Source organism: Monodon monoceros, unplaced genomic scaffold (assembly GCF_005190385.1).
Source record: "Monodon monoceros isolate NGI ecotype Baffin Bay Population unplaced genomic scaffold, NGI_Narwhal_1 Super_Scaffold_13, whole genome shotgun sequence".
Taxonomy (NCBI): Eukaryota; Metazoa; Chordata; class Mammalia; order Artiodactyla; family Monodontidae; genus Monodon; species Monodon monoceros.
Window position 1 is genome coordinate 11,978,541 of NW_021703769.1, and position 16,889 is coordinate 11,995,429.

Genomic DNA, 16,889 nt, shown 5'->3' on the forward strand with positions numbered 1-16,889 from the left:
ATATATATATATACACACACACACACACCCCTCCGCAGGAATTATAAATACCAAATTCAGCATAGCAGTTACCTCTGAGGAGAAAGGACAGGAATGCAGAAGCTCCAGCGGTATTCATCTAGGCTTATTTCTTAGCTTTTCATGAGGGTTTATTATATTGTTCTCTCCACATTGGGCTAGGTCTGAAATATTTCACCATAAAAAAAGAAGGAAGTTGCTGGGCGTCCATGTCCATGAGATGCTCCCTGTGCTACCACAGTCAGGGGCCCAGTGAGTAGGTATTTTCTGATGATGTGGCCTTTGAGACCTTCAGCTTCTTCACCCAAGTCCACAGTCCCAGACCAGGACTGGGCCAAACCAGACAGGGAAGGCCATCTGGCCAAAACGTGGGATCTTCAGACTTTCCCCAGGGAGAGAATTTCTTGACAAAAAATTGTCAAGCCATGGACTTCCCTGGTGGTCCAGTGGGTAAGACTGCATGCTCCGAATGCAGGCGGCCCGGGTTTGATCCCTGGTCGGGGACTAGATCCCGCATGCATGCCGCAACTAAGTCCGCATGCTGCAACTAAGAGCTTTCATGCCACAACTAGAAGATCCCGCGTGCCACAACTAAGACCCAGTGCAGCCAAACTAACTAACTAACTAAATATTAAAAAAAGAAAAAAAAAAAAGAAATTGTCAAGCGTTTCTTGACAGGCCTTGACAGTCACTCTCACTCTCTCTCTCCCTCTCTCCCTCTCTCTCTCTCTCTCTCTCTCTCTCTCTCACACACACACACACACACACACACACACACAGACACTTGTGAACACACAGGGCACTACTGCTGTCAGAATTAGTTCACTCATTCCACAAACATTTACCGAGCATCTCCTGTGAGTTGGGCACTGTCCTAGGTGCTGGAGACACCGTGGGGAACAAGAAAGACCAGGTCTGTCCTCATGACAAACATTCACCAGCTATGAGACATATCCTAGTTCAGCAACTTGAAAATGCGAAGAAAAAAAAAGTGTACATTCTTGAACTGAGGGAAGGGGTGATTGTGTTGTAAACACAGACAGTGTTGCTTCTGGCACCTCAGGAAGTCACATACTCCTTGCATGGCTCTCAACTCTGAGCAGAGTTGAAATGCTCAGGGGAAGGAGGGAAGGAGGAAATAAAGTACGACAGCTGAACAATCATCTATTGCTTTCAACACCCACCTAATAACGATGTCAATTATGTCACTGCTGCTGGACCAGGCAGGTCAAGTCCCGGACTTCATGTAATCCTCACAACAACTTCAGGGTCCTTCTTTGTGCCCTCTGCCCCGCAGGGAAGCCTGTGCATCAGAGAGGCCCCCTGGCCAGTGATTGAGTTTAGCCAGTGAGGCACCCATGCGGAGGAGACGTGCAGCCCAGGTGTTTATTGCTCCTCCACCCACCTTACCCTCAGTCCTGCATGGAGGGGCCCCTCAGCCATGGATCCTGCCCTCACCAAGCTCCTATAACACCACTTCCCCCTGCCCACACCATAGCGAATGGAACCCTTGTCAAATTATGTTCCATTCAACTCTTCTGGGCGTACCACCTGTCACTCGCCAGAACCCCAACTCCTACATATATATATATATATATATGTATGTATTTGCGCTATTGTCAAATCCATCTCACAGAAGAGGCAAGTGGAGCTTAAGGAGACTGAATATCTAAGTCAAGACAAGACGCTGGAGTCACACAAGCTTGGATTCCAGCTATAGTCTCACAGAATTGGTGCAGTGACAGATGTGCAGCACTAGAAAGATAGAAAACACTCAATACAACAGGGGACTCTCTGCATTTATTCAACAACTATTTGGGGCCTACTATATGCCAAGCACTGGCCCCGGTGCCGGGAACACAGAGGAGCAAAGCAGAAAAAGCGCCTGCCCTGGAGGAGCTGACATTCAGTAGGGGAAACAGACAAGAAACAATACAATATATGAGGTAATTTCAACTAGCAACCCATGCTCTGAGAAAATCCAAAGAAGGATAAGAGTGGCAGGTGCAGGGCGACAAGAAACTGTTTCAGATAGAGGGGTCAAGGGGGGCCTCCATGACAAAGGTCATCTGAGGAGGTAAGGGAGGGAGCTGTGTAGGTATCTGGGGGGAAATGTTCCAGGCAGAGGGAACAGGCAGTGCAAAGGGCCTGAGGCAGAGTCCTGGTTAGATGCTGGAGGGACAGTGAGGAGGCCAGTGTGGCTAGAGCATAAAAAGCAGGAAGGAAAGTGGCAGGAAGTGATGTCAGACAGAGGCGGGCAGTGATAGCATACAGGGCCTTGATGACTATTGTAAGGAACTTGGACTTTATTCAAAGCATGAAGAAAAGCCACTGCCAAGTTCTGAGCAGAGGAGTGACATTATCACTATTAAGGTTTTAATAGGATGTCTCTAGCTGCTGGATGGGGGTCAGGGCAGAATCAGGGAAACCAATAAAACAGCTACTGCAGTTGTCCAGGTGAGAGAGTATAATCTACAATAGAAAAATCTGCTAGTGGGGACATCTCTGGTGGGGCAGTGGTTAAGACTCCGTGCTCCCAATGCAGGGGGCCTGGGTTAGATCCGTGGTCAAGGAACTAGATCCCACATGCATGCTGTAACTAAGCAGCCCATCTGCTGCAATTAAGGAGCTAGCAAGCCACAACTAAGACCAGGTGCAACCTGCTCTTAATATTAAATAATTAATATTATTTAATATTAATAAATAAATATTTTTTTAAAAGAAAAGAAAAAAGTCTACTAGAAAAAGTGAGTTTAGTGTCAGTGTTCACAGAGTGGCTGGACAACTGACAAGGAGATGGCAGCCCAGATTCAGGCACTGGCTGGGCAGCCGGACCAAGGGAATGTGATTATTCATATCTTGTCAGCCTCCTCAACTAGAATGTCAGCTCTGTGGAGGCAGGGGCCTTGTTCCCTGCTGAATTCCAGGACCAAACACAGTGCCTGACACATAGGGACCCAGTAAATAAAGAGTCAGTGAATTCTGAATGAGCAAATTGTGCCTTAACGACCACAAAGGAAATGTGACCGCAAGTTGGCATTCCAGAAAGGTACCACCAGGTGGCAGTGTTTCTCAAAACAAAGGCCTCCCACCTTTTTCTCAGTAAAGGAGAAATTCTAGCTTATCAGTGCAGCTGAAAAAGAGGGAGATGCGAGGAGCTTTTAAGGTTGCTCTTCCAGCCCTGGAGACCCAGATAACATCATGTCAGCAGAGCCTGCTGGAGCCAGGCTGAATTTCCCACAGTCCCCTTGGATCCCTCTGCCCTGCCGCCAACAGGCCCAGGCTCAGCACGAAATGCCTTTCTGGACAATTCAAACCCGACCTTTTTCTCTGAACCTCACTGCCCAGCCCCCTGACCATCCATCCTCCTCACTGTCTAGCAAAAGGATTTTTCTGGAATGCAGTTCTGACCTGTCACCTGAAATCCTTTACTGGTTTCCATCTCCTGTTGAGGTGTTTTCACAAAAGATCTTTTGTAAACACTAGCGGCTAAAAATGTGTTTCCCCAGTGCATCCACAGTCACCACCTGCCTCCTCTTCCTCCTGTTTGATGTCTCAGCACACTTTTACTTGGAGTTCCCTGAAATGCAGGGTCCGCTACAGCTGGAAGTGGGCAGCTGTCATTTCTGCCCTCCCAGACTCCTTAGCCCCATCTTCTGGTAACACCGCCTCGGTTTTCTTTTGAGGAAGCAACCCGCCCCACTCTCAGTCCACATAGTTTGGGTAGGGCTGACCTCACCTTCTCAATCCTGGGATTGGGTACATATGTGACCCAGACATGACCAGTTGACATATTCCTTCTCCCTAGACTCAGTGATTTATTGGATCGTGAATGAGCATGCAACCCAAACTGGGCCTATGAGAACCATCCCTAGGAGTTTGGCTGGAGTAACTAGGAAAAGGATCTCTCATTCCACTAGGGACACCAGTTGGGAGCTACTAGGTACTGTCTTTATCAACACTCGGTGACAGCATGCCTGAGATGGAAACTAACACAAGCAGAGCTGAGAGGTGGAAAGAGAGTCCCAATGACATCCTTGGAGTCCCTGGATCCAGCCATGCCTGAAGTCAGAATCCATGGATTGTTTTTCAGTTACCTGTCCCAATACATCCCCTTATTAGCTTAAGTAATACGAGTTGTGTCACAACCCTCAGAGTACTGACCAGCACAATGAACACATAAGTGCATAAGTAGGGACTCTGATCCCTACAGGGTTGAAGTAAGAATTAAGGAGCATAAAATACTTGAAAACATTCAGTAAGGAACTTGAAAAACATGAAGTAATGGTGTCCATCCTTTAAGGTTTTACTAGCCGCTCCAGACCCACCCTCTTCCTGACCCCACCCCATCCTCACCAATCATTTCCAAGCCTCCGCTTGCTCTAACTGAGCAAGCCAACCTGTCGCCCAAAAATAGAATATAAGCTTGAGGGGGACCAGAGTCCCATCTTTCTGGCCCCCACTGGTCCCAGCTGAGCTGGGCACATAGCAGGTGGCCAGCAATGTAATTGAACTGAAGGTGGGCAAGGTCAAGGGCTCCTGTTCCACCTGAGGGCTCGAGCTTCCCTCCTGCGACAGGCTTAAGTCCTCCCACCCTCAAGCAACCATATGGTATTGTGATCTGGAGCCAGACTGCTGGGGTTCAAATCCTAGATTTACTGCCTAATAGCTGGGCAAGTCAGAGTAGCTCACTACCTCTCCATGTCTCCGTGCCTCATCTGTAAAGTGGGCGTGATAACACTATCTATTCCATCGGGCTGTTATGAGGCTTAAAGGAGACAATTTATTTAAAGCACCTAAAACAGTACCTCCCCAGCAGGTAATAAGTACTCAGTAAATGTTAGTGGTTTGTTTGTTTTTTGTGGTACGCGGACCTCTCACTGCTGTGGCCTCTCCCGCTGCGGAGCACAGGCTCCAGACGCGCAGGCTCAGCGGCCATGGCTCACGGGCCCAGCTGCCCCGTGGCATATGGGATCCTCCCGGACCGGGGCACGAACCCGCGTCCCCTGCATCGGCAGGCAGACTCTCAACCACTGCGCCACCAGGGAAGCCCTGTTTGTTTGTTTTTAAGCCGTCCTCAACACCTCCCTCTACCACAATCAATTCCTGAAGTTAGTCAACTTTATCGCCTAAATCACTCATGAAAAAACATATCTTGCCTCCTAACTGGTCCCCATGTCCCCTTCTGCTCTGCTCCCCTGGGAGGTGGAAAAGTGAACTTTTCCCAGGTCTATTCATAAGACCTCAGCTCTGCCCAGCCTAGACAAGGGGGCAGATCCTAGACCTACTGCCTTTTTGACACCTTCCCAAAGGAGCAAAACAAAGAGGTGGGCAAAGCTTTGAGGCTGCTGGGCCCACCAGCCCAAGCTCTTTATGTAACGGGAACCCCCGGGGAGCTGATAACATCGTGTGATTCTGTCAGCGTGGATCAAACCGTGGGAAAGTGTCACTGATCCCTCTGCCTGGTTCCCTTCCTGGGTCCCCACTCCTGCCGTGTGACAGGGAAGCCCCTGTGGGTGCAGCTGAACTGAGAACCTCAGCCCTACAATCTGGGTGGCCACACGGCTGCATGCAGTCTCTGCACAGAAGCAGATGGGTACAAAAGCATTCCCAAGATAGTCCTTCTGCAAGTTTAATCTGGGGGAGTCTCATTTGCTATGATTTGGGAAGACAGCACATCCAAAATTACTTGTTCGTCTCTGCTGCCTGAATTTCCACCATTTGCCACTCAAAGTTGTGAGAAGCAGCAAGGGGCTAGAAGAAAGGGGATCGCCAGGTCCAAATCCTACTGGATCACCTTGGCTGGCCAAAGCCCGCTCCTCTCGGAGCCACGCTCTTCCCATCTGCTGAGTAGGGACATTATTAAAGACCAGAGCCCCAGAGTGCTGTGAGACAGTAATCGGGTTGGATGAGAGACCCAGCCCACAGAGTAGGTTGGTGATCAATAAATGTTGGATCCCTTCAATTTTGAATTGTTTTAAAGCTGCCTTCATTTAAATATAAGTTCCTGAAGGAAGCTCCACTGATATCTCCAGGTAGAGGGCTCCAATCAATCACTCTTCTCCCTGACAAAGGAAAGTTAGATCATATCCGCTTGACAAGGTGACAGAATTTAGATTTTTGTGTCCAATGGGTGTGAAAAGGTTATTCCTGGAATTTAAAAAGGATGGAGTCCTCCCCACTGGGGGCTCAACAAAAGTGGACCCTAATTTCAACGCCTGGTGGATACCACTCTGGCAGGGGTCTCTAGAGGGAATGACCTAGACCCTGGTCCGGTGGCCACGGCCGGCACTGGGACCAGTGCCCGGACTTTACTTGCCCAGGGATCAGTACATCCCATCCCAACCCCCTCACACCTCCCCCCCACACACCCCCGCTCATTCACCTAAGTTTTAACCTGTTCCACACACACACCCAGTTCTTCCGCCCCTCCCCGGACCACCCAGCCCGTTTCCTCTCTCGGCTCTCAGCGTCCCTCCACTCCAAACCCTCTCCAGGCTTCAGCCTTTCTCTCGGCTTCTCAACACCCCCTCCATCTGCCTTGTGACCTCCCTGCCCGCGATGTGGTGCGTGATCCCACTCGCACTCCCTATGCCCCACGCCCTTCCGCCAGCTAAGGTTGTCAGATAAAATACAGGACGGCCAGTTAGATTTGAATTTCAGAAAAATAATAAGTTTTAATATAAGTATGGCCTGTGCAATATTGAGGACATACGTACACTTTAAAAGTATTTGTTATTTAACTGAAATTTAAGTTTAACTGGGCATCTTGGATTTTTATTTGCTAAATCTGGCACCCAAGCGCCCTCTGCGCCTTCGCAACCCCTCCACGCCTCACGAGCCCAGATGATCGCATACGCCCCCTCCTCCCTCTTACCCCTTCCAGCCGCGTGCGCCCTCCTTAGCGAGTGCGCCCCCTGCTCTCTCTTGCTCCCTCCTCTCTTGCACCCCTCAGTGCCCGCACAAGCCTATTTCTGTTGGGGGCCCCGCGTCCCTCACCCGAGCTCCTGGCTCGCGCGCCTCTTCCACGAGCCCTCCATCCTCGCGCGGTCCTCCCAAGTCCCGCGCGAGAGGAGGCCTCTCGCACCCTCTCCTCCCAAACGCCCCTCTATTCTCCTCGAATCCGTCTCCATTCCGCCCCCTCCCCCAGACTCGCGCAGCGGTGTCCATGCCCGCCCGAGCATCTTTCTCCGCGCGCACCTTTCCAGCCCCACTCTTCGCCTGGTGTCCTGAGCGTCCCCGTCCCCCTTGCTCTTGCGCCCCTCCGAGGGCGGCTTCCTCTCTTCCTTGTACCGTCGCACCCCGGTACCCTGCTCCCCTCCGCGCTGGGAGCTCCGCCCATGCCACGTGCTCCCGGGGGCGCACCTGGGCAGGCCCGCGCGTAGTCGGGGCAGCAGTCCCGGACCTCTCTGCACGCCTGATCGCAGAAGCAGCGAGGGGGCCCGCGGGCCGCGCAGGTCGGGTCACGGCCCGGGCAGCAGCGGCCCAGCGCGGCGCAGCCCTGCCGGGACCAGAGCGTGCCCGATGGTCCCCGTGCCCAGGACACCGCGGCCACGGCGGTCAGAGCGAGCGCCAGCGGCAGGATCGGCGCCGCGCCGCGCGGGGCCATAGCCGGGCTCAGGCTGGGGACCGCAGGCCGACCGGGACCGACCCTAAGCGGCCCGCCCCATTGTGGGGCGGAGGCTCCTGGCCCGACCCCTCCCCAGACCCACCTCCTACCTGTCACGGAACTGTTATCCACCCCCATTCGTCCTATAAAAACTTTGCGCGGCTTGAGGCGGTGAAATATCAAGATAATAGTAACAATAACCGCAGCAACTTTGCAGCGTATCCCATTGCCCCCAGGTTCCAGCGAGTTAGAAGCGATACAGAGCTTCATCAAAACAATGCATTATAACAGATAACAATAGTGTATTGTTATAGCACTAATAACAGTAATAGCCGCTATGCCATAATTATAAGAGCAACAATAGCTGCCAATATTATTTAAATAGTAATAACGGGCATAATAATTGCCAGGTAAGCAGCTTGAGAGCCAGGCTGTGTACCAGGCCCTTTGTGTATCGTCAGTATTGCCCGAGTCCCTTGGATACACCTTCCTTTTTTGCTATATTCCTACCACTTTAACTATCATTTCCTGAATATTTATCCTTAAGTTGACCCATTTTTTAAATTTTTAAATGAGTTATTTGTTACAAACCTGTATCACTCAAGAGGATGAGAAGAGGGACTTCCCTGGTGGTCCACTGGTTAAGAATCCGCCTTCCAATGCAGGGGACGCGGGTTCGACCCCTGGTGGGGGAACTAACATCCCACATGCTTGGGGCAGCTAAGCCCACGTGCCACAACTACTGACCTCGGGTGCCTCACTGAGGCAGCCTGCGTGCCGCAAACTACAGAGCCCACACGCCCTGGAGCCTGTGCCACCACATCTAGAGAAGAGAAAACCTGCACGCCACCACTAGAGAGAAGCCCACACGCCACAAAGAAAGATCTTGTGTGCTGCAACTAAGACCCGACGCAGCCAAAAACAAAAAAGGAAAATAAAATAAATAAATAAAAGAAAAAAAGAAAAGTATAATAATAAAAAAAAGAGGATGAGAAGACAAGCCACAGGCTGGGAGAAAATATTTGCAAAAGACACATCTGATAATGGACTATTAGCCAAAACATGCAAAGAACTCTCAAAACTCAACAAGAAAACAAACAATTGGATTAAAAATGAGCCAAAGACCTAAACAGACACGCACCAAAGAAGAAATACAGATGGCAAAGAAGCATATGAAGAGATGCTCCACATCATGTCATTAGGGAAATGCAAATTAAAACTATGAGCTACCACTACACACCTGTTAGAATGGCCAATATCTGGAACACTGACAACGCCAAATGCTGGTTAAGATGTGGAGCAAAAGGAACTCTCGTACATTGCTGATGGGAATGCAAAATGGTACAGCCGCTATGGAAGACAGTTTAGCAGTTTCTTACAAGACTAAATACACTCTTACAACGCAAGCCAGCAATCGTGCTTCTTGGTATTTACCCAAATGAGTTGAAAACTTATGTCCATACAGAAACCTGCACATGGATGTTTATAGCAGCTTTATCCATAATTGCCAAAACTTGGAAGCAACCAAGATGTCCCTCAGTGAGTGAATGGATAAACTGTGGTACATCCAGACAATGGAATATAAATCACCGCTAAAAAGAAATGAACTATCAAGCCATGAAAACACACTGAAGAAACTTAAATGCATATTACTAAGTGAAAGAAGTCAATCTGAAAAGACTACATACTGTATGATTCCGACTATATGACATTCTGGAAAAGGCAAAACCATGGAGACAGTAAAAAGATCAGTGTTGCCAGGGATTAAGGAGGAAAGAGGGCTGAATAGGTGGAGCACAGAGAATTTTTAGTAGAGTGAAAATACCGTGTCTGGTACCATACTGATGGGTATATGTTATTATACATTTGTCCAAACCCATAGAACTTACAACACCAAGGGCGAACCGTAGCGTAAACCATGGGCTGTGGGTGATAAGATTGTGTGGATGTAGCTTCAATTTATCGCAACAAACGGATCACTCTGGTGGGGGATGTTGATGGGGGAGGGGCTGAGCAGGGGTGGGGAGCAGAGAGTTTATGAGAACTCTTTCTGCTCAATTTGACTGTGTCTAAAACTGCTCTTAAAAATAAAGTCTATTTAAAAAGAAAACATATCACTACCATAAGTGGAAAGCTGATAATATTTTTTTTCATAAATAGAATGAGAAGGAAGGAAGGTTGGAAAGAGAGAGGACATGTAAGAGGATACTGTAAGTGCACTAAATCCTCATTTATTGGAGCAAAACTCAATAGATAATGTCTAAAGCTGATAAATCAACAAATGTCCACATGAGTACATTATTTAGGTCTATGGAAATAACAATGAGAAGAAATAGCTACAAGGGCGAGACATAGTTGCCATGCCAACTAAGAATGTGAAGATAGTCAAACTCCCTAATAAGACATTTCAAATGTAAAAGTACAGAGATACCATTTCTTACCAATTAGGGAAAATCAAAAATGTTGATTTCTCTTTGAATAGAATTGGGGAGGGTATGGAGAAAGGATATTGAGCATGAAGTTGGTGGACAAGTACATCAGCACAGTCTCTTTGGAAGACAGTCCATCAATATCTATCAAAATTAACAAAAGTGTGTATCTTTGGACTCAGGAATCCTTACAGGTAGAGGCATGTGTGCAGGAAAATGAGAGTACAAGGTTCTTTGCTGCTTCACTATAATATCAAAAAGTTGCCACCGGGTTTCCCTGGTGGCGCTGTGGCTGAGAGTCGGCCTGCCGATGCAGGGGACACGGGTTCGTGCCCCGGTCCGGGAAGATCCCGCATGCCGCGGAGCGGCTGGGCCCATGAGCCATGGCCGCTGAGCCTGCGCGTCCGGAGCCTGTGCTCTGCAATGGGAGAGGCCACAACAGTGAGAGGCCCGCGTACCAAAAAAAAAAAAAAGTTGCCATCAACCTCACTGTCCCTCATAGGGGCTGGTTAAATCTGTTACGATCCATCCTTACAATGGGATATTATGCAGTCTCCTAAAATAACAAAGCAGTTGTTTATGTACTGATACAGAAAATCTTGGAGGTACATTATTAGGTGAAAAAGCAAGGTGTGTGACAGTGTTTGTAGCCTGTTACCATCTCTGCTTTACTTTAAAGAATATTTACATTATATGCTGACATATGCATAGCATATCTCTGTAAGGAGATGTACTAAACTGGTAGGAGTAATTGCTTTTGGAGAGAGGAGCTGCTGTGTGGTACCTTTTGAAATTTTTACGTCATGCCCATATTACCTATTCAAATAAATGTGAAAAAAGAAAAAAAAAGTTAAGTGATTGCCCCTAGAGAACTGAATAGGGTGTGGGAAGGGTAGAATGGGATGGTGGCTTTTAATTACATATATATAATAAAATATATGTATGTAACAATATTACGTATATATAAAATATTGATTTACAAATGCTTTAACTACCAAGAAAAAAGAAAGAAAGGAAAAAAGAAGAAAGAGAAACAGAGAAAGGTGGTCTCTATTGATGTAAGGGTCAGTTGGGGGCAGGCAACCACTCCTGACCATGGCATGTCCCCTTGACAAGGACCAGGGGCTTCCTGGAGTTTCCAGCCTCCTTTATCTGGTTTCTTTCTGTCCTGCCAGGTTTGAAGCATCCAAGTAACTGGTGACCCAGTTCCCAGAAAATCTCCCTTGTTGTCCTTTTGTAAGGGCCCTGGGGGCTGTGGGGCTCTTGGCAGATGCCACATCTGTGGACACAAAGAGAAGCTTATTCTCCTCTTAGCAGGGAGGGGGGACCCATCAGAATGCAGAGAGCCGTCCAGCTGAGGCGGAACACCCCTCTCTCCATGGGTCTGGGCTGAAGGCTACTGGGCTCTGGGTGGGGGCAGGGGGGCTTGTCAGTCTCCCTTCACTGCTCACGTCTGTCTCAGTTATCTGCTGCTGCCTAACGAACTGCCCCAGAACTTAGACGCCTAAAACAGCAATTTATTATTATCACTCATAGTCCTGTGGGTTGGTTCGGTAGTTCACTTGGGGTCTCTCATGCAACTGCAGTCAGAAAGCAGCTGCTGCTGGGAGTTCCCTGGTGTCCCATTAGGACCCCGCACTTCCACTGCAGGGGGCCCGGGTTCAATGCCTGGTCAGGGAACTAAGATCCCGTGAGCTGCTAAAATAAACAAACAAACAAACAATAAATAAATAAGCAGCTACTGCTGAAGTCATCTCAAGGCTTGATTGGGCCAGACGTCCAAAGCAGCTTCTTCGCTCACCTGTCTGCTGCCTCGACTGAGATGGTTGGAACAACCAAGGACTAGCGGGCCATCTTTTTCTCTCCATATTGTCTTTTCACATGGCTAGCTTGGGCTTCCTCCCATCATGGTAGTCTCACAGCCAAACTTCTTCGATGGCAACTAATTTATTCCAGAGCAATGTTCCAAAAGCCAAGGTGGAAGCTACGGGGCTTCTTACAACCTCAGAAGTCAGGCACGTCGCTTCTACTCCATTCTGTTGGTTTCGCAGGGTCAGCCCAGAAATGAAAGTGGGAGGGGCCACACCGGAGTGTGAAGAGCAGAGTGTGTGGTTCTCTACGGGCCATCTTTGGAGGCCAGCCACTATAGTGTTGCCTGCCAGGAAACACTTTCTTCTCTTCCTCCTCCTCTTACCTCACCAGCCACTCCTTCTTAGTTGCTTTGAGTGGTTTTTGCTCATCTTCTGGCTTCAGATTAATCGAGTGTCCCCCAAACCCAGATCTGGCCTCTTCTCTGCCTACACACTCTCCCTTACTGGTCTCATCTGGTCTCGCGACTCAAAACACCGATAAGTTGACAACTCCTGAATTTACATCGCCAACCTGGACCTTTCCTCTGAAGTCTAGCCTCTAATATCCAACTGCCTGGGACTTCCCTGGCAGTCCAGTGGTTAAGATGCTGTGCTTCCAACGCAGGGGGAGCAGGTTTGATCCCTGGTTGGGGAACTAAGATCCCACATGGCGTGGCCAAAAAATAAAAATAAAACTAACCATGCAACTGCCTAATTGACATCTGTGCTTGGGTATCACATGGGGACCTCAATGTTAGCAGTTTTAAAAAAACCTTCAAGGGCTTCCCTGGTGGCACAGTGGTTGAGAGTCCGCCTGCCGATACAGGGGACAAGGGTTCGTGCCCCAGTCCGGGAAGATCCCACATGCCGTCGAGTGGCTGGGCCCGTGAGCTATGGCCGCTGAGCCTGCGCGTCTGGAGCCTGTGCTCCGCAACAGGAGAGGCCACAGCAGTGAGAGGCCCGTGTACCGCAAAAACAAAAAACAAAAAACACCTTCAACCCCCTGCTCCCAGACACTTCACAAAAGAGTATATGTGAATAGCCAGTAATTGCACATAAAAAGATGCTCCATAGCATCAGTCATTAGGGAAATGAAAATTAAAATCACAATGAGATACCACTGCACATCCATTAGAACATCGAAAATTACAAAGACTGATCATAACAAGTGTTGGTGAGGACAGGGAGCATATGGAACTCTCATACACTGCTGGCGGAATGCAAAATGTGCTAAACCATTTTAGAAAATAGTTTCTTGAAATGTTAAACATGTACCCACCATACGATACCATCCAGCCATTCCACTCCTATGCATTTACCCAAAGAAACAAAATATTTGTCCACAAAGACTTGTACTTAAATGTTCAGAGCAGCTTTATTTGTAATCACCAAAAACTAGAAACAATCTAGAAAGTTCATCAACGGATGAGTGGATAAACAAATCATGGAACATCCATACATGGGATACTTCTCAGCAGTAAAAAAAAGGAAAATTATTGATACCTATGACATCTCAAAATCATCATACTGAAAAAAAGAAGCCAACCTCCATCACCTAAAAATGAGTACATGCACTGTGATTTCACTTACATAAATTCTAGAAAGTGCAAACTAATTTATCGTGACAAGAGTAGGTCAATGTTTGGGGGTGGGGGGAGGAAGGGAGGGAGGATTGCAAAAGGGCACAAGGATGGATAACAGATTTGGAAGGTGATAGATATGTTCTTTATCTTAATTGTGGTGAAGTTACCATGGGTCTGACACATAGCAAAACTAATCAAATAACACACTTTAAATATGTGCCATAGAGTGTATAATATAGTGTATTATACCTCAATAAAGTTGAATCAAAGGAAAAGAACAAAGGACCAAAAAAAAGACATGTGTTTAGATGAATACACACCAAAAGTTAATCATCATTACCTTCAGGGAGTGGGAAGCGGGGGGCAAGAACTATCGCCTGTTACCTTACATGCACCCAGCTTCCTCGTTTAAATTTTTTCCAACACGCATGTATTACTTATGAGCTTAAGAAAAAGAGTAATACATTTTTTGCCCCAAACCTCAGCCCAGCGCTCAGGAGACCTGTGTCACATGCCCCCAGTGGACCAGGTTGTTCCGCTAAACAAAGACACCTCCTGGAATTGAGCCAAGGGTTTCTGGGCCAAATTCCCATCTGGAGACAATGAAAAATGCTCTCCCTCAGAACAGGGACTTTATTTACACCTTACATCTACATTCCAGACTGAGGCCCACGTGGGATGATTGCCCAGGAAGATAATGGAGTCATTAATCTCTGCCCAAGACTGAGCTCTCCCAGCCAACTTCCCATCTGAGTAATTAAACCAGCTGGCAGCCTGGTATCAGTCTCCACGGCATGTGCGGGGCAGAGGGAGAGGGTACCTCTGGATGACGCACTTGACTTCTCCAGAGGGGCAGCTTCCTGGATGACTTTAGGACAAGCGAACTGAACAAAGGCTGGGGTCCTTGGTCTTGACTTGGCTAAGGCCAGGACTCAGGCAAACATGGACCTCTTGGCATGTCAGGGCTTTGGGAACAGCTGTCTGAGCTTCTGCATTTGTGACGTTGCCCATGTGTGTGCTTCTATTTTTCCTAACTTCACCCTAAACACTGGTTCCACTGAATGCCACAGGAGTGGGCTACCCCACAGCTAGTCTACCTCTCCCCCAACTTTCTCCCTTCCTCAATAACAGCATCAAGATGTTTCAGGAGACGGCCGCCTCCCCCTGCCCTCAGACCCAGAAGGTAAATCTTGATGCGGCTTGGCCCTCACTACCCAGAACAGAGTCCAGCATCCGCATCACCTGGGAGCTTGTCAGAAATGCAGAATCTCAGGCCCCATCCCAGACTTACGGACCCAGAATCTTCTTTTTAAAAATTATTTATTTATTTATTTGGCTGTGTGGGGTCTTGGTTGCAGCAGGCAGGCTCTTTAGTTGCAGCACGTGGGCTCCTTAGTTGTGGCATGCAAACTCTTAGTTGCGGCAGGCATGTGAGATCTAGTTCCCTGACCAGGGATCGAACCCGGGCCCCCTGCATTGGGAGCGTGGAGTTTTATCCACTGCACCACCAGGGAAGTCCCCAGAATCTTCATTTTTTTTTTTTTAGCAAGATCTCAGGTGATTTGAACACATTAGTTGTCAAACCTAGTTGAACATTAGAAGCCCCAGAGAGAGTTTTCCCAATACCAGTACCTGAGATTCTCAGTTGAGATTTTGATTCAGTTGATCTGAAATACAATTTGGACATCAGTATTTTTTACATTTAGTAGAGTTAAGTGCACTAACTTTAAATGGATAGATTGGTATTTTTACACACATGTACACCCATGTAGCCACCACCCAGATAATGACATAGAACATGTCCAGAAATTTCCCTCTTGCCCCTTCAAGGTAGGATGACACACTGTCCTGATTTGTCCAAGACTGGGGGGTTTTTCTGGGATGTAGGACTTTCAGTACTAAAACAAAGAATGTCCAGGGCAAAGTGGGACAAGTTGGTCACACTTCTTGAAGGTTTATACCCCAGCCCACTTCCAGAGGTAACCACCATTCTGATTTCTATCCAGTGGTAATTTTAAGAGTTACCCTGATGACTCCAGTGTGTAGCCCGGGCTCAATCCAGTGTGTATCAGAATCACTGGGAGACCTTGGGAAACCATTGCTGGGCCTCATCCCTTGCCTTTCTAATTCAGTAGACCTGGGGTAGAGCCCAAGAATTTGCATATCTAACAGGTTTCCCAGGTGGTGCTGATCCTGCTGGTCTGAGCACCTTCCTTTAAGAACTAGCTGTCTAAGCCAATCACAGTCATCCTATCTCCTTGCCAATGACGGTTTAGCCTTGACTGCAGGACGCTCTTCTGGCCAGGGAGATGTGAGGAGAAGACGGCTGGGAGCTGAGGCAGTGTTCCGGTAAAGTCTATTAAAGTGGTACCCCTGGGCTGTGCATATCAGTAGCCCTCCAGGAGCAGGGGGCTCCGGGAAAGACTTTCCCACTGATAGTGGGGAAGTCACAGGAGGGGATGCTCTCCTCTTCCCTTGAAAGTTCAGTAGTGTGGGGGTGGCCCCTGGAGCTGTCTCATGACCTTGAGGCAACAAGCCTGAAGACTAAACACCAACCACCTGGGATGGGGGACAGGAAAACGGGAGAGAGCCTGAGCCCTTAAAGAACTTGTTGAACTGCTGGATCAACCAACCCTGAACTTCCTCCTTGGGAACTTCTTTCCTTTTTATTTGTCACGTATAATTGGCTTCTCTCTTATTTGTGTCCAAAGGTATGCAACACCCTGTTATTCAAAGTGTGGTCCTAGAACCAGCAGCATCGGTCTCGCCCGAAATCTTGCTTGTATCAAATGGCAAAACTAAAACAATTTAGTAACGTGTTCGATGTCTTTGTTGAAGGGCAAACAATCCATGGAGTGGGGGAGTACAGTGCCTCCCGAGCAATGGGACACTGTTCCTGAGGGGTTTGGGGCAAGAGCAAGTTTTATAGAGCATTAGAGGAGGCAATACAAAACAAGGGGGACTTCCCTGGTGACGCAGTGGTTAAGAATCCGTCTGTCAATGCAGGGTACACAGGTTTGAGCCCTGGTCCGGGAAGGTCCCACATGCCGCGGAGCAACTAAGCCTGTGTGCCACAACTACTGAGCCTGCGCTCTAGAGCCCGCGAGCCACAACTACTAAAGCCCGCACGCCTAGAGCCCGTGCTCTGCAGCAAGAGAAGCCACCGCAATGAGAAACCCGCGCACCGCAACGAAGAGTAGGCCCCGCTCGCTGCACGTGCGCAGCAATGAAGACCCAAAGCAGCCAAAAATAAATAATATTTAAAAAAAATACAAAACAAGGCATGATGGGCTAGAAGGTCCTGCTTTCCAGGGTTAAGGTCAGCTCGTGAATTTGGAGGATTGTAATTGGTGTATGTTAGGATTCCTTGACAGGCGTTTCCCACAAGTGCAGGCAGACT

The 16,889-nt window shown here is 48.3% G+C and overlaps 1 protein-coding gene across 1 annotated transcript in view; it reads right to left on the minus strand.

The window, feature by feature from the left end:
* The window catches only part of LOC114895008 (somatomedin-B and thrombospondin type-1 domain-containing protein-like), a 17,887-nt gene extending 10,260 nt beyond the window's left edge, over nt 1-7,627 (minus strand). Inside the window, exon 1 of the mRNA XM_029222273.1 lies at nt 7,219-7,627. Within this exon, the coding sequence (XP_029078106.1) occupies nt 7,219-7,627 (409 nt within the window). The remainder of the gene's footprint in view (nt 1-7,218) is intronic.
* Between the last annotated feature and the right edge of the window lie 9,262 nt (nt 7,628-16,889).